General features: G+C 45.5%; 1 protein-coding gene and 1 long non-coding RNA gene across 14 annotated transcripts in view; one reads left to right on the top strand and one right to left on the bottom strand.

Moving 5' to 3' along the window:
* The window catches only part of KCNJ15 (potassium inwardly rectifying channel subfamily J member 15), a 77,217-nt gene extending 73,817 nt beyond the window's left edge, over window positions 1-3,400 (top strand). For all 13 annotated transcript variants that reach the window (XM_047099440.1, XM_047099446.1, XM_047099448.1 and 10 more), the window contains one exon: window positions 146-3,400. In XM_047099440.1, the coding sequence (XP_046955396.1) occupies window positions 166-1,293 (1,128 nt within the window). In that variant the 5' untranslated portion in view covers window positions 146-165 and the 3' untranslated portion in view covers window positions 1,294-3,400. The remainder of the gene's footprint in view (window positions 1-145) is intronic.
* Window positions 3,401-14,816: 11,416 nt separating this feature from the next.
* LOC124526987 (uncharacterized) lies at window positions 14,817-26,537 on the bottom strand. Its single transcript, XR_006965774.1, has 3 exons — window positions 26,503-26,537; window positions 26,314-26,392; window positions 14,817-17,395 (listed from the first exon to the last, which is right to left on the bottom strand). It is a non-coding gene; the product is annotated as an uncharacterized LOC124526987 (long non-coding RNA).

Here is a 26,537-nt window from a genome sequence, read left to right on the forward strand (position 1 = left end):
AGACTAGTCTTGCCTTCCAAATTCTCCTTTCTTATATACGTCCGTATATATTCCTACATATTTCACCTGATTATCCTGTGTCTGTTTTCTGGGTGTCCTACCACCCGTGACAGTAATGGAACATCTTTCTTCGTCATCTCCTTAGGTGGTCCCAAGAGCCTGACAATGGACGCCGTTCACCTCGGCGTGTCCAGTGCTCCCCTTGTGAGGCAGCCTTCAGGAGGTGGACTCAAGACCAACAGGCCCCGAGTCATGTCCAAGAGTGGGCACAGCAATGTGCGAATTGACAAAGTGGATGGCATATACTTACTGTACCTTCAAGACTTGTGGACCACCGTCATCGACATGAAGTGGAGATACAAGCTCACCCTGTTTGCCGCCACGTTCGTGATGACGTGGTTCCTTTTTGGAGTGATCTACTACGCCATCGCGTTCATTCATGGGGACTTAGAGCCGAGCGAGGACGTTTCGAATCACACCCCCTGCATCATGAAGGTGGACTCTCTCACTGGGGCGTTTCTCTTTTCCCTGGAATCCCAGACGACCATTGGCTACGGAGTCCGTTCCATCACGGAGGAATGCCCTCATGCCATTTTCCTGTTGGTCGCTCAGCTGGTCATCACAACCTTGATTGAGATCTTCATCACAGGCACCTTTCTGGCCAAGATTGCCAGACCCAAAAAGCGGGCGGAGACCATCAAGTTCAGCCACTGCGCGGTCATCACCAAGCAGAACGGGAAGCTGTGTTTGGTGATCCAGGTGGCCAACATGAGGAAGAGCCTCCTGATCCAATGCCAGCTCTCTGGCAAGCTCCTGCAGACCCATGTCACCAAGGAGGGGGAGCGGATCCTGCTCAACCAAGCCACCGTCAAATTCCACGTGGACTCCTCTTCGGAGAGCCCCTTCCTCATTTTGCCCATGACATTCTACCACGTGCTGGATGAGACGAGCCCCCTGAGAGACCTCACGCCCCAAAACCTGAAGGAAAAGGAGTTTGAGCTCGTCGTCCTCCTCAATGCCACCGTGGAATCCACCAGCGCGGTCTGCCAGAGCCGCACGTCTTATATCCCAGAGGAGATCTACTGGGGCTTTGAATTTGTGCCTGTAGTTTCTCTCTCCAAGAACGGAAAGTACGTGGCTGATTTCAGTCAGTTCGAACAGATCCGAAAGAGCCCAGATTGCACCTTTTACTGTGCGGATTCTGAGAAGCAGAAACTTGAGGAGAAGTACAGGCAGGAGGAGCAGAGGGAAAGGGAGCTGAGAACTCTTTTGTTACAACAGAGCAACGTCTGATGTCAGTGAACGCCCCGGGTTGAACCCTGGGAGCCCTTTCTGCGTCCGAGCTCCCTTAGAATGCAGAGGTCACCGTGAAAACGTGAAGGTGTGGATTCACCCTAAAAAGCTGCACACACATACAAAATCACCCCCCGTCCCTTGGATCTAGTGCCTAAGCAATCATCGCCACGTTTGAGGAGTTCCTTTTCCAATGCTTTGTCTGCAGCGAACTCTCAAAATTCGTATTTCCTAAAATGGGGCTACATTTTCACAAACTTGGTGTAGGGCAATTGAAATAATGTCCTGCTGGGTGGACAGATAGTTAGCAATGCTGGTATTGAAAGGAAGTGCATTTCTACACAGGATATCAGCCATCATATAAGGTATTTATTCAAAACAATTATCAAAGACGTTATGGCCGAGAGTTGAAATGTGGTTCGGTATTCCTTTATACCATTGCTTTAAAGCACCCTCTTCTTTTCAAGGAGAGAAAATGCTATATATACAACGGAAGCTACTGATAATACCTAAAAAGGGGCAAGGGACTCTGTGCTCACAAAAATCATAGTTCCGTTTTTGCCTTTCTTCGTTGGATTGAATTGTAGGAGTGAAATTGATCAAACCAGGGGTAAACAGTTGAGAAAACATACACAAATGGACTTGATGCTATTAATTTTTGGTCGGTATGTACTGCTATTTTCTATTCAACACCAGCAACATCAGCACCATCTGGGAGCTTATTAGCAATATAGGCTCTCAGGCCCCATCCGGACTTAGAGAATCAGAGGCTGTCCCTTAACAAGACCTCCAAGTGATTTGTATACAAACGGAAGTCTGAAAAATGTCCACTCTGAAAGTTTTCAAGGGAACTTTCTGAAGCCACGGGACCCCATGGGTCCCAAACCCATTTGGCCCCCGGACCCGTCCTTCTTTCTTCAGCTTGTTATCATGGGCCAATATTTTTGTCAGCCGTCTCCTTCCTCATCTGCAAAGGAAGTGCCATTGATATTCCAAGATTGAAAAAGTTACTTGAGAGGAACGGCTGTCATGCTAAAGCACATGTTTGTTGACTCTAGTTAGCACAAAAGAAAATGAAGCCACATTACAATCAGAAACTTGCTCAGATGTTGAAGTCCACAGGGTTGGATGGGGCCATGAAGAACACAAGGGGTGAGGATAATGAATTCGTATACAGATGACTCCTTGGGGCATGAACTTTGGTAATCTTATAATGTGTAAAGAATGCCCCCAGCATTTAAATAAATCTCATGCAACTGAGTCTTACAGGGGTAACATTTTGCTCTTGGCAGAATCTAGGGGCCAGGAACCACATTTCTTTGGGGCAAAGAATATACGTGGGGCCGGGACTAGCTAAATGTGCCACAGGTGAATTCTCATTTCATTCAAACTGGGGTCAGTTTGTGTATTCACTCAAGAAGAATGTGACTGTAAGCGGGGAGGCACTGTGTAGACATACACATGAGCCCACATATATGTACACACATGGACACATGCACGCACGCACGCACGCACATCCTGGCTTTTCAAGCATAATTGTGGAAACGATCAATGAAAGATGTTTGCATCATTGCAAACATGTTGAGAGCCAGTCCTCAACAAATATGCTCATAGACGTTTTATTCTATAAAGATGGGGACACTGGGGCTTAGAAGAAAAAGGGAAAGCAATCTGGATTCGGGTTATCGGGGAAATGACGACACGGATTACAGCAAATCCGGCCCTATCTTCAGGCTACCACATTTTCAAATGTCCTTCCACGTAAGAGAAGATGTGGCTCACACATCTGACTGGGGGCTGAACACTTAATGCAGATGTAAGAATAACGGGGGTAAAGTTAGTGATAGAGGGGGTTTAAAGAACAATCTCAATGTACAAGAGGCTTTTCTTTTATTATTCAGGAATTGTTTTTTCTCTTTCTGTTCATAATTTAATGGCAGATTGTTTTAGATCTTTATTCTCTTAATGAAATTGCATATACAGACATTAGCCCTTTTAGTTATTTTATGTTTTTTTTTATTGTATATTGTGGTGTAATCGACAGGAAAATAATGCCACGGGCATGTTTACAGGTTTTCTATTGCACTATTAAATTCTCTTCATGGTATTTACATCAGTGCTAATTTAAATGTGATTAAGGTGAGGAATCCTGCATACTTGCGTAGTATTTGGTATATTGATGGAGCATGAGATGGAGAAATCTTTTGTATGTCCATTGAGCTTATCTATTTCAGCCAAATCTGAAAGACTTGGTCATCTGATCTTTTGCACTACCCGAAGCAGCATCCCCAAAGCCAATACTGGTTCAAGTCGATAAATCATATAGTAATACGATATTTTGTAAATAGTTCTATACTTATATCTGGTTGAAACTTAGCATTTCCCAAGCACACTTACTTATTATTACTTGGTGCACAGCACTCTGGTGTTAACAAACTAACCAAAGATGTAGGTGGCAAACTTATTTGATTATATCTGGACGGTCTTTTGACTGAAACCGATTCATGCTCAACACCCAACTGAGAAGAAATCGAGCTAATGCAACGTTTTTGACCCAAAAAGCCTTCTGCGTTTTGGAACATGTCCAATGCATCAGGCCTTCTCGGTGAGACCATTCCAAACTGTCACGTTCCCTTTGAAAAATCACAAAGCCAATAGCGGCAAATCAGTGTAATCTGATTTATTTTAGTAAGAAAATATATTGTACTTGCTTGGTACCTGGTAGCCAATGGTCCCAGACAGCAGAGCCGAGATTCACTCACTGACGCTCCTCAGAAGCCACTTTTGGAGACGGGGTAGAGACACACATTGGTTTGCTTTCCCATTCAGGGGGAAATCACAGCACCAGATGAGACTCCAGAAATCTAAAGTAACTGGCTAAAAGTGAAAAATGCCATGAATAAGGGGATCAGGTATTGAGATGAAATTAAACGATGATTCATTTGCTTTTTCTTTAAATTTTCAATTTTAATTGATGGCGATTTTGATGCCATTAAATGCAAATTAAGAAATATTAAAAAAGTGACACTTCTACTCCTGTATTATTCTTTTGTCCTTGCCTGGATCCTTTGAACTTATGTCATCTGGAGAAAGAAGGAAAGAGAGACAAAAAACATAGAAGACCCTAGGTCTTTGCTTTGGTAGCTCAGTCAAAGGTCATCATCCTCAGGCTTGGGTTTGTCACTGTGGTCAAAGTGTTGACATTTGACCGTGTGGTTGACAGTCTGGGATGGTGTTTTTTAAAATGAAACGCTAGCATTTCGAGTCTCAATTTCCATGTTCTGTGGTGCGCACTTGAATTGCAGCATTTGACTCTGGATACAGTCAAGATGCACTTCATTTTCTTCCTCCTGGAAGACACACTTGAAAGACTAAAGTTTGACATCTCACACTCCTCCTTGATTATTTGCATTTAACGCTCTGTGAACTTCAGTTTATCTTGAATCAGAATCCGTTGCCCACCCCAACTTGGGCCTGCAGGCAGTGATTTTCCTAGCCTTTAAGAGACACTGATGAATGAAGTCCAACTCTTTCCTGAAGCTTTCCACTAAATACTTACTGAAGAAGAAACAGAAGGCGGAAATGAGGTGTTAGCCACTTGACTTCATCTTCCTCCTCTGTCAGTTCTGCTGAGCTCAGTTTGCTTTCCACTTAATTTGTGCTTCACTGGCTGTTTTTCATCTTTGCTATCTACTCTATCAAGTCAACTTATTCTGTGGGTTAAAAAGAATTGATTCGGGAGGCACCTGGGTGGCTCAGTCAGTTGAGCATCTGACTTCGGCTCAGGTCATGATCTCACAGTTCGTGAGTTCAAACCCTGCATCAGGCTCCACGCTGACATCTTGGAGCCTGGAGCCTGTTTCAGGTTCTCGTCTCCTCTCTCTCTGCCCCCTCCCCTGCTCACGCTCTGTCTCTGTTCCTCTCTCTCAAAAATAAACATTAAACTTTTTTTTTAATAATTGATTCAAATTAGTAATTTGTGAACATTTAGATGGCCAATATTTGGGAACAGGAATTTTTATTTTTCTGTTGGCATTTGCTGGTGTATAAAAAATAGAAGACTGGGATGCCTGGGGGACTCAGTTAAGCGTCTGACCCTTGGTTTCAGCTTAGGTCATGATCTCACGGTTTTATGAGTTCAAGCCCCACGTCGCACTCTGTGCTGGCAGTGTGGCGACTGCTTGGGACTCTCTCTCCCTCGCTCTTTACCCCTCCCCCACTCATGCTGTCTCTTTCTGTCTCTGTCTCAAAATAAATAAATAAAACTTTAAAAAAAAATAGAAGACCAAGGAACAGCTGATAATTGCAGTTGATAGCTAATTCCTAATTAAATTACAATAATTGATTGTGGAAGTCAATGGACATAATTGATATAGGAGTACAAAAGCCAAAGATATCGTATGGATAGGTAAATGCCATAGAACTCTGAGTAGTAATAATCATACCAGAGTGAGGAATGCTAGGCATGCTGTGTCTACAGAACATGTCTTGTATTTAATGATTTTTTTTTTGTCCTACATCCTGCATGGACTTTATTAAGATGCTCTAAGTGTTCAGGGGCACCTGGGTAGCTCAGTCACTTAAGCATCTGACCCTTGATTTCCATTCAGGTCATGATCTCAAAGTACATGCGTTGAAGCCCCAAATGTGGCTCTGTGCTGACAGCCCAGAGCCCGCTTGGGATTCTCTCTATCCCTCTCTGTCTGCCCTCCCTCACTCATGCTCTCTCTCTCTTTCTCTCAAAATAAATAAATAAATAAATAATAACTTTTAAAAAAGATGCTCTAAGTGTCCTGTATTCACTTTTTTCCAAAAAACTTACAAAATCACACAACCAATTAGAGAAACATTTCAAATTCAACTGGATGTCTTGCATATTTATTTGCTAAATTTGACAGTCCTGCAGAGAGTATTCACATAATCCCAAACTATGCCCATCTCTAGAAGGGCCCTTCACTTAGAAGCTACGGTTTTCATACAGCAGGCAGTAAAGAAAGGGAGTGTTCCAGAAGGGTATTCTCTTGGCTTGCCCCCTTAGTAAGAGTACATTTCAGCAAAACACAAAGGGTCAGTGATACATTCCGTGTGGCACAGAACAGCATGTTCTTCGAGGCTATCAAGGAAGGGCCTAGGATGATGGCTTCAAAGTCCTCTGCCACATGGTGGACAGGAATCCTAGTTCCCAAGCCCGTGCCAGAGAATCAGACCTATGGTTAGGGTGGATTCTCAACAAGCACTGGGGGGGGGGGGGTGTGGAGGAGGGGAGGCAAAGCCAAAGACACGGAAGTCGGCATCAAAGTTCATCCCCAAGCTTTTTCTCAGCAGGCCCATCTGATGATGGTCTTCACTCACCATGGTCTCCTCTTCATTCAAGGCCAAACCGTGTCTAGCATCCAGGCACACCCACACCCTGAGGACACCCAATTTCATCCCTCAAAAATATTCAAGTAAAGGTAGAACCCGCCCGGAGTTAGACTCAAAGGGGGTGCCTGGGTGGCTCAGTTGGTTAAGCATCTGACCTCGGCTCAGATCATGATGTCATGGTTCATGAGCTTGAGCTCCGCGTCGGGCTCTGTGCTGACAGCTCGGAGCCTGGAGCCTGCTTCGGATTCTGTGTCTCCCTCTCTCTCTGCCGCTCCCCTATTCGCCCTATGTCTTTCAAAAATAAATAAAACGTTAAAAAAATTTTAAAATATTAGACTCGAAGGAAGCTACCACAATTGATTAAAGGGTACTTATCGTCTAAAAAAAAAAAAAAATCAGAAGTTGTTGACTCTGAACTAAGAAATGTGACCCCTTAGCTTGTAACTACTATTATTGTGATATTGCAAATGTCCTTAATATAATGGAAAAAGTAAAAAGCTTCCAAGAAGGTGATTGGGAAGTTCAAAGGAGGGATTTTTTTAAAATTCACTGTAATTTAACTTTATTCTTTCATCTTTAATCAAATCTTAATATTAAGGATGTTGTATGAAATCAAATCACTACAGGAAGTATGACTGTATCAGGGACTTTTTACAAAAACAAACTTCCAGATCGCAAGAGGAAGCTGTGTTTGTGTGCGGACACAGAGTATTAAATAGCAGTTGGGACAGGAAGACAGGATAACAGCCAACTTGGATCTATTTTGGAAGAATTATTTCTGTAGGGTGTCATGGAATTATAAGTTACAAAAAGTGTGTTTCACTCTGGTAAACAGACAGCTCCATTCCAAAAGGACCCATTCCAAGACACCACTTAATCAAATTCACGAGAATGTTATGGAGAGCAAAAATCCCCAATGACCTGCGGATTTTACAAGCAAACAGTCCCACGACTCATAAACCCTGACCGTGTGTGCGAAGCAAAATTTTGATCAGGCCTCAGTGTCCTGCTACATGCAGCGTTATGTCTGCTGCACCGTGTCACAGGACGCCAGTCCTTGCTTGTCAGTGACTTTGGAGCCGCTCTCGTGCTTGGATTTGCCTAAGCAGCATCGTGACTCCCAAGATCCCAATCGATCCCAAGATCGGGTTGCTACTGGTGGGTGTTAATATAGGTATACTATGTGACCACCAAGCCCAATCAACCTCTGACCGATCAGTAATTGTTCTTGGCATACGTCCCTTTATGTTCTAAAAAGCCACACACCTATGTGTCGAGCCATTTCTTGCTTTCGTAAGTATCTCCTCCTCTTCCTGTTTACGTGTGGAATCCCTCTCATCTGTGAGACAATAGCAAATCCAATAAGGCTAATTTTATAGTCTTGAGCTTTTTAAAAAATTATTTTTATTTCGTTGGAATGGAAACAGCGTTACAGGAGTGCTCTGATGGAGAGGGACCTAGTATTCCCTTGGAGAGCTCAGCGGCTGCTACCAATGATAGTAACTACAATAATTTGGGAGTTGGTCCTAAGACCTTGTTAAGATGTTGTTATCTGCCAGGGCCTGAAAGAATGTATTTTTCTTCCTTTTTACTCAAAGAAAACAAGATGAAGGGTCTATCTCATCTCTTTCTTTTGCCTTGATGCTCTAGTGATCATTTCGTTTTCATCAATGATTAAAGATCAAGTAACTATTTAACAACATCCTTTCTGCACCTCAACCCTTACCAAAGTCCCTTATGTTTCGTTGCTCTTCTGCTTTGATGGATTAAAAGAAAGAAAACACGTAGTTACATAACCCTTAAAGGCACAACGATTTAAAGTCCACACGGCAGAGACGTGCACGGAAGCCATCTTCCTGGAAGTGCCTTGCTGGGGAAACCACGCACACGTACAACGAAGGAACAGGTGCGGTCCTAAGCCTGCGACAGGTGTCTCTTTTGGAACCTTCCCTTGTGGAGTTTTGGCTCCTTCACTGCCACCTTCTCGGTGGTGGCAAGACTGTTCGTTGCGTGAGAATGTGACTTAGAAATTAAAAAAAGACTAGCGCATATAGTAAGAAGTCAACTTTGAGAAGGCTGTTTGGGAAAGAAAACAAAATGTTTCCCAGAAAGCGCACAGTATTTTGGAACACAGTAATGAGGCTCGGGAGAAGGAAATATTTTATTAATTTTAATTTGCGCTGATACGTATTTTTTTTCCTAACCCTTTGTTTCAAGAATCTCCTTGTCTTTGTGGGATCACCTTGGCCCAGAACCAAGCTATCCGTGTCCAAGCCATAAGATAGTTTTGCCTTCACCACACCACATCCCTGGGGCGGTGAAGATAGACATTTGTCACAGCAGCACGGGAAGCCTTGCTCCTGGGCTGAAAACAAGGCCTCCTGGCAGCTGTGATCTCTCTTCTCAAAAATCCTTGCTTTTGGTAATCTGCCTTCAAAACTGTCAGGCCAACAAGTTTAATGGTTTAATTTTCCGTGCAAAAGTCCACATTCTTCTCAGGAGATTTGTATTCATTTGAAATTTTTCCCCCAAATTTTCTATATCTTTGCTTGGATTTAACAGTTCCATCGCAGGACTCAGCGCGTAGTATATTTGAGTGTCCCAAAGGTCTTTTCACCAGTCTCAGGGGCCACCGTCTGTATTTCTTGGTTTGCCTCTACTGAGTCTGTCACAAACTCTTGCCCTTGGCAGGTACACCTTCCTATAAACTCTGTTTACGTGTGATTTAAAGATCTACCACAGGGGCGCCTGGGTGGCTCATTCTGTTAAGCGTCCAGCTTCAGCTCAGGTGGCGATCTCGCGGTTCACGCGTTCGAGCCCCGCATTGGGCTCTGTGCTGACAGCTCAGAGCCTGGACCCTGCTTCGGATTCCGTGTCTCCCTCTCTCTCTGACCCTCCCCCATTCATGCTCTGTCTCTCTTTCCTTCAAAAATAAATAAACATTAAAAAATTTTTGAAAGGATCTTCCACACGTCTGCTGCAACTACGGCCTCACAGTTTTACAGCAACACAGAATAATGCATGTTTTTCTTTACCCACCCCCACCATGAATATGGCTGACCTACTATGTTGCCCGCATGCTTCTTCTGCTCGTACAACCACACACATACATGCCTCAGGACTTCTGGCCACACCTTGAATTTGCAGAGAAGAAACCATCCTACACTCGTAGGGCTCTGAATACTTCAACAACTTTGAACATTTAATAGCGTGCTGCAGACCTGGGGAAGGAGGTAGCACGTGTCTGGTTACCTGTACTTTCCAGAAGACTCGACGGTTCACTGAGGTTCAGTGTCTCACCCTGTGTGACCTCGCAGGCCAGCACAGTAGCCTATACTTTTCCTTTTTGCTCCTAAATTTACAGCATGGAATGTCCTTATGGAGCTGATTTCTATGTGACCTAGGTCAACATGGGATCATCCAGGGCGTGCATGAGGCTGGGAGTCTGGGTGAATTCCATGATGGCCCTAACATGTTGCAAGGGGCCTATGATTCAGGAGCTGAGCACCCGGGATAAGGATCTAGAAGGCAGAAGTGACATTCAGCAATCATCCTGGAAGGAAAGGGCAGAGCGGTACGAATGCCCCTTGCCAAGACAGAAGCAGAATCCACACCGCTGCTGCTCATCTAAGTAGGGACCAGCAGTCAACCGAAGAAGAGATAGATGTGGGGGGCGGCCAGGATCAAGAAATCCTGGAAGAAGGTTGTGGTAACCCAGCAAATCTACCTTGTTTGGTTCAAAGTTCCTTACATGCATTATGACTGCATCGTATCTCCTTAACACAGGTAAACATTGTTAGGATTCCCCATTTTACAGAAGACAAAACCGAGGCTCAGAGAAATTAAGGAACTTGTCCAAAGTTACACAGCCAGTAAGTGACAGAGCCAGGAGTAAAACCCAGGACGGACCCAAGTGAAAGTCTGTCTTCTTCCCCGGGCTCTAGCCTGCATCCCGGGTGGGCGTCCGAAGGAGCGTAAGGGATTTAGTGGTTGATGTTCTCGGAGCAAACAAAGCTGCATTTGCTTGGCCCTCGAGTGTTTTTGCCAAGTGAAAACACAAGCATGGTTGAGTTGCTGTGTCACCACAGACCTGGCCCATGAGTGCAAAATTAATGCTGAGCCACAGCAGCACAAATATGGATTTTGCCTGAGTGTTGCCCGCTGGGGATGGGGCGGTACATTTCCTACTGATTGTTTGGCTGGGCTCTGGAGACATGAGTCGTAAGGATTGATACTGGGAACTTCAGTGAAACTCTCAGGTAGGCGATCACTTCAAGGTCTTGGCCAGTCAAGCAAAAGGCAGAGAGTTTTGTAGAGAGAAGCAAACACCACAGAATCAGCAGAACTCTCTGGAACCGGATACTAAGTTTATGGGGCCTATTGAGGACAAGCGAGTGGTCCCTGCACCCTGCTGTGATAGTGACCAGGGACGGAGTGGAAGTGATCAAGAAAAGCTAGAAACACGGACAAAGGTCACAAGGGAATCTCTGGAAGCTGACTGTGGAAGGCGGTTCTGATGGATGGGTCCCGACACCATTTCATGGGCAAATGGGAGGCAAGGGCAGTATGAATCCACAACAGAGGATGAGATCAAAGAGGTGAAGTTTCGGGAGTAGGCCTCCAGTCCTAGGGAGTCCAAATCAGAAGCAGAGCCCTGTCCCTAGGAGGGAGTCAGTGAAGAAGAAAAGCAAGGCAAATCTTATTTCTAGAGGAAAAAAAAAAAAAACAACCCTGAGGTTGGAACTCCACCACAAAGAGGCTGGCTAAGGTAGGAATGGAACCGGGCAAAATATCGTGGCTTCCTCCCTGGAAAGAAGGGTTCGCAGTGAGCAGGGCCTAAGTCGAGGTGGACTTGGTGAGGACCCAATGGCCCGTTGCCTCTTTCCTTTCCCTGAGTAGGAGTCAGAGCTGGAAATCAGAGCTCCTGCCTCAGGGCTCCCTAAGCAAAGCTTAGGAGGCCAGGAGGCAAGCACACCCTTCTAGACATGGTGTGTCGTTTATTGAAAGAAAACGTGGTTCCTCGCTTCGCTTAATATTTACTCAGCCTAGCCAGACACTTTAATAAACACGTGATTACCAAGCCACATCCTCTGGAGTTCTGTGATTGCCACGTTAGTGTGTGTCTTTCCCTTTTAAGCACACACGTCGTGTTGAATTAGGGACCACGTAATGAGCTCATCTTGATTTGATTACTTTGGTAAAGACCTTATTTTCAAATAAGGTCACATTCTGAGCTTCCAAGAGTTAGGACCTCCACGTAGCTTTTTGACAGGACAATTCACCCTACAACTATTCTTTCCTACCTTCTTCATTGCCAGCTTGTGCACACTCAACCCTCTTCCTATCCTTCTTCTTGGAAGAGGTAAAGGCTCCCTTCAGTAATAGTGACTGTCCTGAATTTCCCAGTCCTGCAGAATGGACAGACAAAGCAGACCTCTAGCAGATGTTCCCTTGTGATTTGGGAATCTATGGCAGGGGACACTCCTAGACGCTCCTTCTGAGAGGGTTTCTGGTTCTCAGTGCAGAGAACCAAGAGTCTTCTTCCTGGGAATTCTCTCCATTGCTTCATACAAAGGAAGGCTTTTTTGACACTGGTTTTCAAATGGTCAGAGGCTAGCTGTAGTCATATTAATCATATACTGGGTTTACATAACATAAGTTAATCATATACTGGGCTCCCCATCATCCCAACTGCTATCACAAAGAGCTTGCTGATTTCCCAAGACTTGGAAGTACTTGACATGTAGGTGCATTTCATAATTCTGTGTCTGTCATTTTTGGCGTTTTGTGTCTCCTACTACAAAGGTTAGGAAAAACTCTTCTTTTAATCAAGGCATGCTTCATGGAGGAGGTTCTGCAAGGACTGCCCTTTAGATGCTGAGGGACGCCTGCTGGGTTCCCACACTTGCATCATTTTGCTGAATCTGGTGGCATCACATGTTTATGAGAATGAGGCTCTTGTATATTGTTTTCATCCCCAAGTCGTCTCTCCCCCAGCACTGGAAACCTGAGACCCAACCTTGCTTCTCCCACCTTCCCTCCACCAGCATGTAATCCATTGCCAGTCCCTGCCCGCAGGACCCCTGACGGGGCTCCCATTCTGCTGCTCTGCTCTTCACTTGGGCTGCCATTGTCCCTTATCTGGTTTTTCTGAAAAGTTTCACACTGACTGTACTGTCTCTAGTCTTCTTCCCTTCCAATCCACCCCTCATGATGTGCCCAGAGTGGTTGTCTAGAACTGATGACATTAAGATCTGGTGGGATTATGCCCTCACACCAAACCTGACTCTTCAAAAAGGCCAAGTGTCCTAACATGGCATTGATGGCTTTCTGAGATCTGGTTCCTGATAACCTTCTCCCTCGTCATCCCTGTGCTTTGGGTTCTATCTTCAAACATCCTGAAACATTTGCAAATCCCTGAATGCTTCTCCAGCCTCTAGGCTTTGGGTTATGCTTCCCCCTCCGTCTGGGATTTCCCTGGCCAAGTCCTGCTAGGTCTGCTGACAGCTTTGTACAAATGGCTTTCTTGAAAATATCTATGATATCTCAGATGAGGGCTCCTGACCACGCTATTGACTTCCCATAAGGCATAGTTCTCACCCCTCAGAGGCTTCCCTGATGCATGACTGAGCTTACAACGCCTCTAGATAACAGTCCACAACTTCCCAGCTGTATCTCCAGAGCCAGGCCTTGCAAATGAGCAGTTCCCATCCTTGGTTCACTTCTGTAACTGACTCAACACTGGTTCTTCTGATAAAACTAGGTGGGGTGTGAGGTAAGATAGTGAGACATTTGCCTGGGGTACTAAATGTAAGGGGTGCTAAAAAGCCAAGTAATCAAGACAAATATTTTGAAGCAGTGTTTTTTAAAATTAAAAATCAATGCAAGAAATCCATGATGAACAAACTCAAAAATTTAAATAAAGATATAGGATCAATAAGAATGCTCAAAGGAAAATCTATAACTTCAGGTCTTTATTTTAAAGAAGAAAAGCCTAAAATCAGTGATTTAAGCTCCAGCCTCAAGAAGTGAGAAAAAGAATAAATGCAAGGAAGGAAATGATAGAAATCAATGAAATAAAAAAATACACAAACAATAGTTCTGCTTGAGGTAACAATTTTAAGCTCCTACAGATAGAAGCTATATAGCTTCTGGGAGAAAATGCATAAAATCAACTTCCCAAGGATTCTACAGAGTGAACAGGAGCAAGTAAGCTCTTAAGAAGCATTGAAACTCACAGGAAGCAGCAAGCATGGGGGACGCTCCCTTCTCTGTAGCTTTGCCCTAAGGCAATTGCAGTCATGGTGTCATAAGTCAACTAAAACTCCAATGAAAAGTCACCATTATTCTGGCTCTGGAGAAAAGGGAAGGTGCCCGGGACAACCAGGGTTACTGGAGGGTGGCAAAAATCTAAGAAAGGAGGGAACATGGAGTGGGAATCCCTAATTCTGTGCATAAACTCTAGAAAAATCTGTGGGTGACCACTGAACCGTTCACACACAGGACAGACTGCAAAGTCCAAACTGAGAATACAGGCACTGCATACACACAGGTGAGATCAAGTTGGAAGTTTAACCCTAACCAAGTTATTGCCCGTTAAAAGAAAAAACATAAGCACACTTCATAAGAAGAACATAGAATTCGGAGTCTCTACTATATGCCCTTGACAATATTCAGGATACAGTCCAAAATTAAACAACATATGAAGAATCAGAAAAACGTGACCTAGACTCAAGAGAAAAGACAATTAACAGAGGTTGACCCTGAGATGACAGTCGTTAAAACTGCTCGATGAGGTAGAGAAAATACAATGGTGATGAATGAAAAAATAAAGAAATCTCACTAGTGATATAGAATACATAATTGTATATAAGCCAATCTGAAATTTTGGAACTGAAAAAATAAAATATCTGAAATAACAAATTTGCTAATGGGTTCAATAGCGGAATGGAAGTGAAAGGGGAAAGGATGGGTCAACTTGAATATAAATCAGTAGAATTATCTAAAGAACAGAGAGAAAAAAGTTAACATAGGCCAGGGAACTGTGGGATAATGTGAAATGCCTAATGTACCAGCAAGCAGAGACCCAGTCATTGCATTTTAGTCATTACCCAAATAAAATGAAAATGTATATCCACTCAAAGACACACATCATTGCTAATAGCAGCTTTATTTGTAATAGCCAGAAAATCCGTGAACAGCCTAAATGTTCATCAATGGGTGAGTGGGTAACAAAATGTGATCTACCTATATAATGGCATACAAGAGAAATCAATGATCTACTGATGAAGACAATATCGTTGGATCTCAAAGTCATGTTATAATGAGCAAACGAAACCACATAAAGAGAATACATACTGATTTATTCCCTATCAAATTCTAAAACATTCCAAATAATCTATATTAACAGAAAACTAATCTGACGTTAACCAGCCTGGTCAAGGATGGAGAAACAGAAAGTAAACGGGCATGAAGAAACTCTTGGGGGCGATGGACATGTTCAGAATTTTTGTTTTGGTGACGGTGCATAGTCTATCTACCTCAAAACTAAGTCCTAGAGATCTGCCGTATGACCTAGTATATGTAACTAACAGTACACCATCATAACATTTAACATCTACAATATGTTAAGAGTTTAGATCTCATGTTAAGTGATCTTACAAAAAAAGAAAACTCCATGAAATAGAACATCGGGAAACTTTTGGAAATAATGCATATGTTTAGAACTTTGGTTGTGGTGATGGAATCATGGGTATGTGCACATGTCCAAACTCACAAAGATGTACGCATGTAATAGGTTCTGTTTTTGTACGTCAATTATACCTCAACAAGCTAAACGCGCACGTGCACACACACACACACACACACCCAGGACAATTTAAATGAATGCAGTTATCGTATCTTAATTTTACCACAATAAATCAGATTAAAGAATTGGTGTTTATGCTAACCACTAGGGAGCTAGTTAAAATGAAAGTTCTGGTTCTCTAGACTTGGGATGGGTCCCAAGATTCTGCGTTTGTCACAAGCTCCCGGCAGATGCCCAAGCTGCTAGTCCAAGTTCCACACTTAGGGAGCCTGGGACCACAGGACTTAATCTAGAGAAGATGTAGCAGAGGCGAATTTTATAGCCTCCTGGCGTGTGTGGTTAACATCACCTCTCCCATTCTTAGAGAGCTGTGGTATGTCCCACAACTTCTCCTATACAGTCTTATCAACCTGTGAGACTCTAATGGCAATAACAATCCCATCTGGCATTTACGAAGCACATCCTAAGTGTTGGATACTGTTCTCACAGCTGTACAGGAATTTACCCGTTTAATCCTCAATGCCAAGGCAGGTACTATTATTATCCTATAACAGGAAACGTCAAAACCAAAGCACAGAGAGTCTAAAGGACTTGCCCAAGATCATTAGCTGATGCCCAGAAGAGGCAGACTCAGCCCTAGTCATCACGCCCGTGACATTGTGCTCTGCGTCGTCTCAGAAGAATGATCATCTCCCAAGTGTGACAGGTTCTGGCCTGAAAGAAAGTCAGAGCTGCTGACCTGTGTGAAGAACCTTCCCACTTTGTCATTCTTTACGGAGAGCGTTATTGTTTCAACATCAAATATTTATTGAGCACTTGCCGTGTGTCGGGCTTTATCCACAAGATGGCGGCAATCTTGCCACATTCTCCCGGAGTTATGGCATCCATTGGCAGTCTGCTTGTTAAACAGTTTGCTGAGGATGCCAACCGCATTCCTTACCCTCCTTCCGTTCTCCTGGTTTTGGTGTTGTGTCAGAGCAGAATTTGTGCCACCCTTTTCCCTAGTGTCTCCTCGTAACAGAGCCCAGCCTGTGGGAGGGCCATGATATGAGCCTCTGGGGACTTGGGCTACCCTTTTGATCCCTGCTATCAAGGGAATGGAGTGTTGATCAGATCTCCCTGCTGTAATGGAGCTCCTAAGTGAGATAGAAGGCAGGGAAACCTCTGGAATTTCTTCCTGGTGACCCCTCAAACAGTTACATCCAGTCAGTTTCTAGGGCCGGAGCTGACACCCTGGGCTCATTACCCATCCTCCGAGAAGTCTCATGATTGTAAATGTTGAAAACCTCCTATTTTCCTGTTGTCTCAATATCCCCACAAGTAGGCTGCAAGCACCCCACCCCAACAACCAGGTGCAGCGGGGTGATAAGGCTGGCCCCTGCCGCAAGTTCCCCTCCTTGCCCTCTTGGACCGTGACCTAGTGACATTCAAATGCACCAGTAAAATCCCCGCATGTTTTTGCTGGTCTACTCCGCCCGACTTCACTAAAGGCCCTTGCCTGTGGTGTCACCCCCTCTTGGCTCCCTGCCCGCCTGGTGGAGCCCACCCCCTGGGTGTTCCGCCCAGGTGGCTGCTGTGTGCTGAGCCACGCCAGGCCTCCCTCCTCCAGGACCTGCAAGTATAATCAATCCCGTTTACTTTCATATGCCTCTCTGTTGTGTTATTCTGTGTCCACCCAGATCCATCACCAAAGAAACCTGTCTTAAGTAACGTAACTATTCCATACAATACACGGTTACCTCTCCCGGACTGAGGGTAAGAGGGTTCCAGGTCCCGGGGTGAGCCTCTAGCTCATCTAGCAGCAAAGCTTGCGGAAGTTGGGAGCTGAGCACGGCGTCCAAGGACATCTGTGTGATGCATTGACCGTGTCTAGGACAGCACGGGAGCCTTTCAGGGCAGCCGGAAGGAGGAGTTTCCTGAAGGGCGAGGCTGTTGATGGTAAGAACGGATTAGCAAGTTACTCCAAACTGTAGATCTTCCCTGAGGAAGGGACCCGGACTACTGACCTCTCCAAGCCCTCAGGGATCTAGAAGTCTACCTCAGAGAGTTTCGAGCGTGTCAGGATTTTGTGGGTTCCACAGAGCGGAACATCAGCCGCCAGAGAAGCCGATCCAAGGAGACGTTGGCCAGGCCCACCTCCCAGCTGAGGACACGGCTTAAAAACAGCCTGGGCAGCTTCCTGGTAGTCTCGTCGCTCTTACAGAACAGTTATTTTGGTGAGCTGAGTGTAAATGAGCGAGAAACACACGGATTTAATTTCCCTTGAAATTAGGGATGGGTGAGCCCAGCCACAGTTTGGAATTACTGAATGTCTCAAACTGTTTTGCTCAAGTGCTTTGGGTTCAGAAAAACCAAACCCGTGGTTCTGCACAGCCTGTTTCTCCTCATCTGAGCCTTCTCGTATTTTAAAGAGGATCTGATCTGTATGTTTCAACTTCTTCACACCGCACTCACCAAGATGTTCAGTAAGATTTCTCGGAAGCCTGAGAAATACGTCGTAGCTTTTATTTTCAAACACCTTCCGTAGGAAAAGGAAACAGTGGAGAAGTTTGGGAAAACGCTATGCCAGGAAATGTGGGTTCGGGTTAAAGTTCACACTTTCGGGCCGTTCTAGGACCCAGAATCACACGCCTATTCGGTACACGGTCATAACGTGCTAAAGGAGTGTATCCAAACTGCCTTGGAAAGTGCAGGGGAAGGTGGGTAAGTTCAATAAGGGTAAGCTCTGGGGAGGCCGGAAAGTGTGGTGTTGGATTCCAGCTGTCAGGCTGCGTATCCCTCGCAGCCGTAATAGAACGGAGCAGAACTAAGGCATCCTAACGTCACCCATCTGCATGGATCTCCACCATTCTCCAGGAAGCTCTTTGTTTTATAAGACATGGGATAAAGGGGCTGCTTATGGGCTGCTTTGGGGCGGATGGATGACCAGAGGTGGTGAGAGAACTGTGTCTCAGGAGGTAGGCGTAGAGAAGGAGGAATGCAGCGCCCCCTTTTCTTCAGAGATGTGGCGCCAACCAAAGACTCACAGGCGAGTTCTAGAGAGCTCTTTTCGCCTGAAGCTCAGCTTGAGGTTCCAGAAGACCGAGTAAGACACAAAGGGGAGAGAGGCAATTGTCTCCCTTCTTATGGAACAGTCTGTCTGCCTTCTGTTGGAAGCACAGTAACTCACCAAACCCTAATGGACCCACCTCTGTTTATAGTGGCACGGGGCCGATCATGAAGTCCTGGACGCCGCCCAGCAAAAGAAAGGAAGGAAATAGCAGATTCCTTGGGTACCTGATAAAGTTGGTCTCAGGTGCCTGGGGGATGCCAATTTGTGGTGGGGACTTTATACAGGAAACAATAAAAGTAACTGACAAAATCCAGAGAATCAGAGAACAAGGTTTCTTCTGGTTACCACGTCCCCATTTCAATATCCAAGCTGGGGTCTGAAGACCAAAAACAGATTACATACCTCTTTAAAACTGTATTTGTTCTGGCTTTGAAATTAGAAGACCCCAACAGGGCCACGTGGCAGTGACAATAGCAGTCGTCAACGTCCTTGGACTCCCCAACATGTCTCAGTCTCCTTTATAGCGGAGTTGAGGACACGTGACTGGTTCTGGCCAACAGAGTACCATTATGAATGATGTATATCCTTTTCTGACCTTTCTGGTTGTTAATTCATCTGTCCCTTCCTTCTCTTTGCTCAGGGATCTGGGACCACAGATGGCTTAGGCACACTGGACTTCTTGCAAAGGAGGACGAAGCCTTGATTCTGAGAAGTTACTGGGATTTGTGGGCGGGAGAAGCTTGTTTGTTATGGTGGCTGGTGTTAGCTACCCTGACACAAGCTGTAACTTTTGAGTTTCTGACTTAAGATGCGTCATTACGATGCCCTGATGTTAATAAAACTGGTGATGTCACGCCAGAGTCTCAGAAGTTTTCGAAAATGCACTGGTGCCTTCTATTAGTTTTCTCGTGTCACATAACAAATCACCTTGAGAGGGGGAGGTTTATAGCAACAAGAGTTTATGACCTCAACGTGTTTGACGGTCAGGAATGTGGGAGTGGCTTAGTTCCGTGGTTCTGACTCCAAGGGTCTCATGCGGTTGGGGGGCAAGGTAGTGGCAGAAACGGCAATCACGCGAAGGCTCATTTGGGCCTGGAGAAGATGCCGTTGATGGGAGCACTCCAGTTTTCACCAGTTATTGGCTGCAGTTCTCACTCGCTCACCACGCAGGCCTCTGCAGAGTGACCCGCATGGCGCGGAGGCTGGCGTCTTCCAGGGAGAGTGATCCAAGAGGGAAAGCAAGCAAGAAGCCATGATGCCTTCACTTGCTCTGCCTCTGACGTGGCCCTCTGTCACTTGTGGTTCGTTTCCCCGTTCACAAGCAGTGAGTCACTAAGTCCAGGCCACACTCAAGAAGAGGGGAATAAGCGTGGCATTTTCAGGAGAGTGTCAAAGAATCGGTGAACATATTTTAGACCACACACACCCCGTCACTTGCGAACAAAGCCAATGGGGATGGAGCCATGGGTTTTACATAAGGTTGCAGGGGAAGGGCTTCAATGAGCCATCACAGATCAGGCTCATGGAGCGTAATGGTGTGACGACTTCTTCCTTGCTGTATTTCCTGGTCTCGTGAGGAAAGCAAGGGAGCTGAAGCCATTCTAGTCAAACTAAGTAGACCGGGCCCTCACCTGAAGCTGCCTACTGAGACTCCAAGGTGAGCATAGAGGCCTTGCTGGTCATTGGCTCCTGTGAATTACAAGCTGCCTTTGGCATGATTCTCACGAAGCAGGGGCCCTGGCCGTGTAGGCAGGTAGAGGGGCAGCATCCCTCTGACATAACTACCACTGCCAACCTTCCCGGTTTGCCTGGTGGGGTACAGCCTGCCGCTTGCTGGTCCAAACTCTGGGAGTCCGCGTGGGAGGAAGAGGATAGGATAGATAGAATAGGAGGAAAGGCTTCCTTCTGCACAAAACATGGCGGGCAGGTGAAGCTGGCCTTGGCTTAAGCCAAATGGCAGGAAATAGCACCAACACTGGAAATACTAGCTCCGTCTTCCACCTTTCCTCCTATATCCACAGGGTCTATGGAAGTATGCCTTACGTCATGAGCACTTTGTTGAATATACTTTTGTTCATTGAATGGCACAGCACTCATCCTGGAAGAGAATGTTCTATGTCTGTTAGGTTGCTGGTGTCAGACACTTCATCATCCTGGGCAAACTGGTTGCAGGCTTGCACGCTGGGGAAAGGGTGGTGAGTGCCTACATAGGGATCACATTGGGATTTAATCCACTTCTGTTGTGGCCTGTCCTTGGCTGAGCCCACTGTGGGATCTGCACCCAAAGTTGGGGCAAAGGCCAGAGATGAAGGCACAGTCAAGCCACACCTTCTCAGGCTGATGGCGTTTCAGCAGCCAGATACCATACTCTGCTTCGGCAGCCATAGAAAGCAGCCACTAGAGATAGCTGGTGAGTGTGGTCAAGCTGGCTGTGCTCCATTAGTCTGCCAGGCCCTGGGAGCTACTGGCAACCACAAGAAGGGGCTATCTCTTTAGATCCCCCCGCCCCCCACCAGATTAGGCACTAACGTCAGGCTCTGGGACCATTTCAGCACTCCTTCTGAGCTGTCATCAGTGAGGTTGTGAAGTCCTCCAGCCTCAAGGGACAAGAGTGGAGTTTGGTGCCCTCCCTCTAGAAACAGACAGATAAAGAGCCAGGGAAAAATGAACTTCCTTCTCATCTGGGCACGGGTAGCCCTCGTGGTTAGAGTGTGAGACACCAAACTGACGAAGAAAGACATCCCGATTAGAGTTACAGTTTTATTTTAGCTTGAAAAAGACACTGTTTGTTTGTTTGAATATCAAGAGGAGAAAAAAACAGAGTGTGATGTCACAGAAGCCAAGGTCACTGTCAACAGTCTCAAATGCCACTGAAAAGCCAAGAAAATGAGGGTCAAACAGCTTCCATTGACTTCACTCTCTTGGAACTCACTGATGATCCCCGGAGAACGGTTTTGGTAAAGTAAATAATAGGTGAGGTGGGTTGAATAGAAAGTTAAGATTAGGAAATGAAACCAATGAGTGTAGATACTTTCAAGAAGTTAGTGCTATAAAGAAGACCGGAGAAAGCTGAACAGGTGAGAATTGGACAGGTTGTTGAGGGAAGATTTTGTTTTATTTGTTTGTTTGCTTGCTTATAATTTCTTTTCCTTTTTTCCTTATGTAAATGTGTATGTGTGTAAAGCCAGTATTTTGAATATGATTTAAAATGTCTATGTCTGTTTTCAATCAACTGAGTTTTGTTTTGTTTTATACTTTTTGAATTTCTTCACCTGTTTCTCATACTCTATACTCTGTTTCTGCCTCTGGAAACCACCAGTCTGTTCTCTATATCTATGAGTTTGTTCTTTGTTTTGATTTGGTTTGTTTTGAAGAGTTCTACATCTGAGAGATATCGTCAAGTCTTTGTGTTTCCCTCTCTAACTTATTTCAGTTAACGTAATGTCCTTAATGTTCCTCCAAAGGACACACAGTCTGAAAGTGAAAGAATGGGAAAAGATTTTCCATGCAAATGGAAACCAAAAGAAAGCTGAATAGACTACAATGATTTTAAAATAAAGCTTGTAATAAGAGACGAAGGTTAGGTGTTACACAGTGATAAAGGGGTCAATCGAACACCAGTGTGTAACATTTATAAATATTTATGCACTCAACATAGGATCACTTAAATATATAAAACGAATATTATAACAGACCTAAAGAAGGAAACTGACAGCAATACAATAATAATCGGGGACTTTAATACCCCACTTACATCAATGTAGACATCATCCAAACAGAAAAGCAATAAGGAAACATGGCCTTAAATGCACACTAGACCAGATGGACTTAACAGATATATATAGAACGTTCCACCCAAAAGCAACAGAATACATATCCTTCTCAAGTGCACACAGGACATACTCCAGGATAGATCAGATGTTCGGCCACAAGATAAGTCTTAATAAATTTAAGAGGATTGAAATCACATCAAACATCTTTTCTGCCAACAACGATATGAAACCAGAAATTAATTACACAAAGAAAACTTGAAAAATCACAAATAGGTAGAGATGAAACCACGTGCTACCCAACAACAAAGGGTCAAAGAAGAATTCAAAAAGGAAATCGAAAAATACCTCGACGCAAGTGAAAATGGAAACATAACATACTAGAATTTGTTAGATGCAGCAAAAGCAGTTCTGAGAGGGAAGCTCATAGAAACAAGAAAAGTCTCAAATAAGCAACCTAATTTTATACCTCAAGGAACTAGAAAAAGAAGAATAAATGAAGCCCAAAGTTAGTAGAAGGAAGTAAATAACGACGATAAGAGCAGAAGAAAATGAAATAGAGACTAAAAAGACAAGAGAGAAGAGTGTGTGTGTGTGTGTGTGTGTGTGTGTGTGGGTGTGGGTGTGTGTTTAATAGTTTCTCCTTGTTCCTTTTTTTCTTGCTTTCTTCATTTGTGGTTTGATGACTTTCTTTAATGGTATTCTTATATTCCTTTCTCTCTATATTTACTATAGATTTTGGCTTTGTGGTTACCATGAGGCTTACGTGGAAGCAACTATTAACAGACCTAAAGGAAGAAATTGACCATAGCGGGAACTTTCATACCCCACCTTCATCAGTGGATAAGGCTCGAGGATGTGATTGGCTTCCTTGAATAATTCTGTGGGCTGGCGGATGACTGAATGAAACCTACTACTCGCAGATAAGCAAGAATTGCATCTGGTCCACTTGATAAGAAATATTACCTGCTTAGGAGGACCCTATCAGCAGGAACAGAATGGAGGAATGATGAGGCATTGGGCCATTTGGGGCTCTCCTGATTTGAACTGATTTTTTAAATGTTTATTTTATTTTTGAGGGAAAGACAGAGACAGACCGCGAGCAGGGGAGGGGCAGAGAGAGAAGGAGACACAGAATCCGAAGCAGGATCCAGGCTCCGAGCTGTCAGCACAGAGCCCAACGCGGGGCTCGAACCCACAAGCCATGAGATCAAGCCCGATGCGAGGCTTGAATCCACAAGCCGTGAGATCACGACCTGAGCCAAAGTTGGACACTTTAACCAATTGAGCCACCCAGGCGCCCCTGAACAGATTTAAGGCAGCACATGACATTAAGCCTTAATTTTAGGCCTTATGCCACACACACTTCAAGTAGCTTCATCATCAAAACACTCCTACAAAATATCACCATTTTACAGACGGTGGATCTGAAACTCAGCAAAGTGTCCAGTGTTAGCCAGCTGGTAAGCAGGTGAGCTGGCGTTCAAATCTGTTTGTTAATCCCAGAGCCTGACCCCATAAACCATTGCTTCCAGGGCAGATGTAATCGTCCACCTTAGGAATGGACTGGGAGAGGGGACGAGAAAGAAAGAAGAAAGAAAGAAAGAAAGAAAGAAAGAAAGAAAGAAAGAAAGAAGAAAGAAGAGAGAAAGGAAGAAAGAAAGAAGAAAGAAAGAAAGAAAGAAAGAAAGAAAGAACATAAGCAAATACACCACATGCTACCCTCCCCCAAAAGCCATAAAGCTCCATTTAAACACAGTCTCTTCCTCTGCTCACCCACGATTTGACTTTTCCAGTCCCACACAACCTTCCCCAAGGCAGCTGGGTTAATAATACAGCCCCACTGACCGTTAGCAGCCAGACTCTACTTCAGATGTGCAACCTGGTACTTTAATCACTGGCCCCTGAAATGCATGCCTACAAGCCCAACTGCTCCGGACGCACTTCTGATTATACTGCCCTGGGGAAGAGAAATCGTCCAAGCAGATCAACCAGCTCCCAGGTGTTGCAAAGTCCCAAGCCAAAGATTGCCCCGAATTAGTCACCCTTCTGCACATGCATGTTGGGCATGCCAACGGGGCTTGGATTTCTAGAATAAATTCCTTAGCATTGAAAGGGATCTTAAATCTCATCCAATCCGGCCCCTTCGTTGCCCAGTTAAAGAAACAAAGCTTGAGTGGTACCCTCAAGGCCACAAACTGAGTCAGGGCAGGACCTGCTTGAATCCCTTTCTTAGACCCTTTACCGACCCCCTCCTCCTGTGAGCTCTCCCGCTATAGAGGTCAAAGAAGGCAGTTGCGCTCTTTTTCGAAGTCCCTTGCGGTTAGGGTGACCATTCGACGCAGACGTATCACGAGGGAATCTGCCGAGGGAATCCGGGAGAGAATTTTCCTCCCTGATAGAAGAAAAGAGGGAAGCAAAGAGAACTCTTTCCCTTCCCTGCTCACCTGTCTGGGGCTGAATTGTGCCCACCCCCCAAATTCTTATGCTGTAGTCCTACCCACCCACCCCACCCCCCTCCTACCATGGAAGGTGACAGCATTTGGAGGTATAGTCTTTAAAGTGGTAATCGAGTTAAAATGAGGACATTAGGGTGGCCCTAGACTAATATGACTGCTGTCCTTCTAAGAGGAGATTAGGACGCAGACACACACAAAGAGAAGATGATATGAGACGTAGAGAAGGGAACACGATGAGCCAAGGAGAGAAGACTCAGCAGAAACCTACCTGCCTGCTGACCTCTTGATCTCAGACCTCCAGCCCCTGAGTTGTGAGACTGTAAGTTTCTGTTGCTTAAGCGCCCCCCGCCCCGTCCCCCAGTCTGCGGAACTTTGCCATGGCAGCCGAAGGATGCTATACCCCAACCCCTGCCCCCTGGCTCCTATAAGAGCCCTTGAGGACACGATGCTCGAAGCCAGAGGAAGTGTCTTTCAACCATGAGGAGACTCTCAGAGCTGCGACACAGCAACCTGGCCCGAAGCTCTGCGTTTCTGAAAGTCCCCAGCCACGGATGTGCTGCTGGGGCACAGGCTACCTTTGGGCAGTGAGGCTGTAAGGCCCTCTTGGTCGGTGCCCTATTTGTTCAGCCTTCCGGCTCGCGGATCTGCTCTAACGTCATGCCCAGACTTCAATATGCTCGTGAGGTGTCATTCCTGGAGTTGGACTGTCCTGACATCTCAAGCAGGATCGCCGTCACACCTCAACTCCTACACCAAGCTCGTGACTTGCACTCTGCTTCCCTGGGTCCGGGGGTTACCCTTATCAATCACAACGTCACCCTCAAGCTTTCATGCTTTAGTCAAGTCCCGGAGAGCTTGATTTACGAGACAGAGTATTTGGATGGAGGCAACGTGGGGTCTATGGAGATTAGTTCAAAGTAGGGTACAGGGGTTCATGAAGCCACCGGGGGCCTCCCAGCAGGACCTTGGTCCTAGGATAGTCTATGTTATGTTATTGAGTCCCTGGGCCTGGAATCAATCGGGCCCTTTGTTCTAGCTGTGTCCTAACCCTGCCACGTGCTCAAAGCCTAAGCAGTCAGCTCACCAGGCTGCCTGCACCTCTGTCACCTGCCTGTGCCAGCCACCCCCTTCCCGCCCCTCCCTCCCACGAAGGAGCCGGCTGCCCGCTGAGAGCTCCGCCCCCCTTCACATACCAGCCTCACCCTTCGGGTGCCTCTTGTGACTCGCTTCCTTTCCTCACATCCCTGCCCCTCCTCCCTCCCGCTCTCCAGTCCCGAGCTTTCGCGCACCGGGCGCTCAAAGTCATCTTCTGCCTCCTAGGTTGTGCGGCGAATTCCTCTCCCAGCCTCTCTTAGTGCCTTTCACAGGCCTCTGGCTTAGACTATGCCCAAAGCCACGGTCGCTCCTTGTTTAAAACGTGTTTCTTTCCTCCCACGACCTGAGATCCTGAGGGCAGGAACTACCATTCATCTTTCTTCCACCCAAGCTTCTTTGGGGCCCTACCCTGTCCAACCGCCTCCCCAGGCACCCATGCAGCCCCAGAGGCCAGTGGGCACAGGCACTCACCTGTGTCGGGGATTTGTTCTTACTCGTTTCTTTGCTTTGGCCAACCTTCTGATCCCAGCAGCCGGAAGCTGTGATGTGACTAAGTAAAATGTGAAATCTCAGATTTATTAATCACTTCCAAGGTGCTGCACTCCCTGATAAGGATTTAATACACCCGTTTTATTAATTCTGATGACAGCTCTTATATACCTTGTATATAGGGTGTATGCTGTTTGTGTTCATGG

This window comes from Lynx rufus, unplaced genomic scaffold (assembly GCF_022079265.1).
Source record: "Lynx rufus isolate CCGP_SWC_20201006 ecotype Redwood Valley unplaced genomic scaffold, mLynRuf1.p SCAF_5, whole genome shotgun sequence".
Lineage (NCBI taxonomy): Eukaryota > Metazoa > Chordata > Mammalia > Carnivora > Felidae > Lynx > Lynx rufus.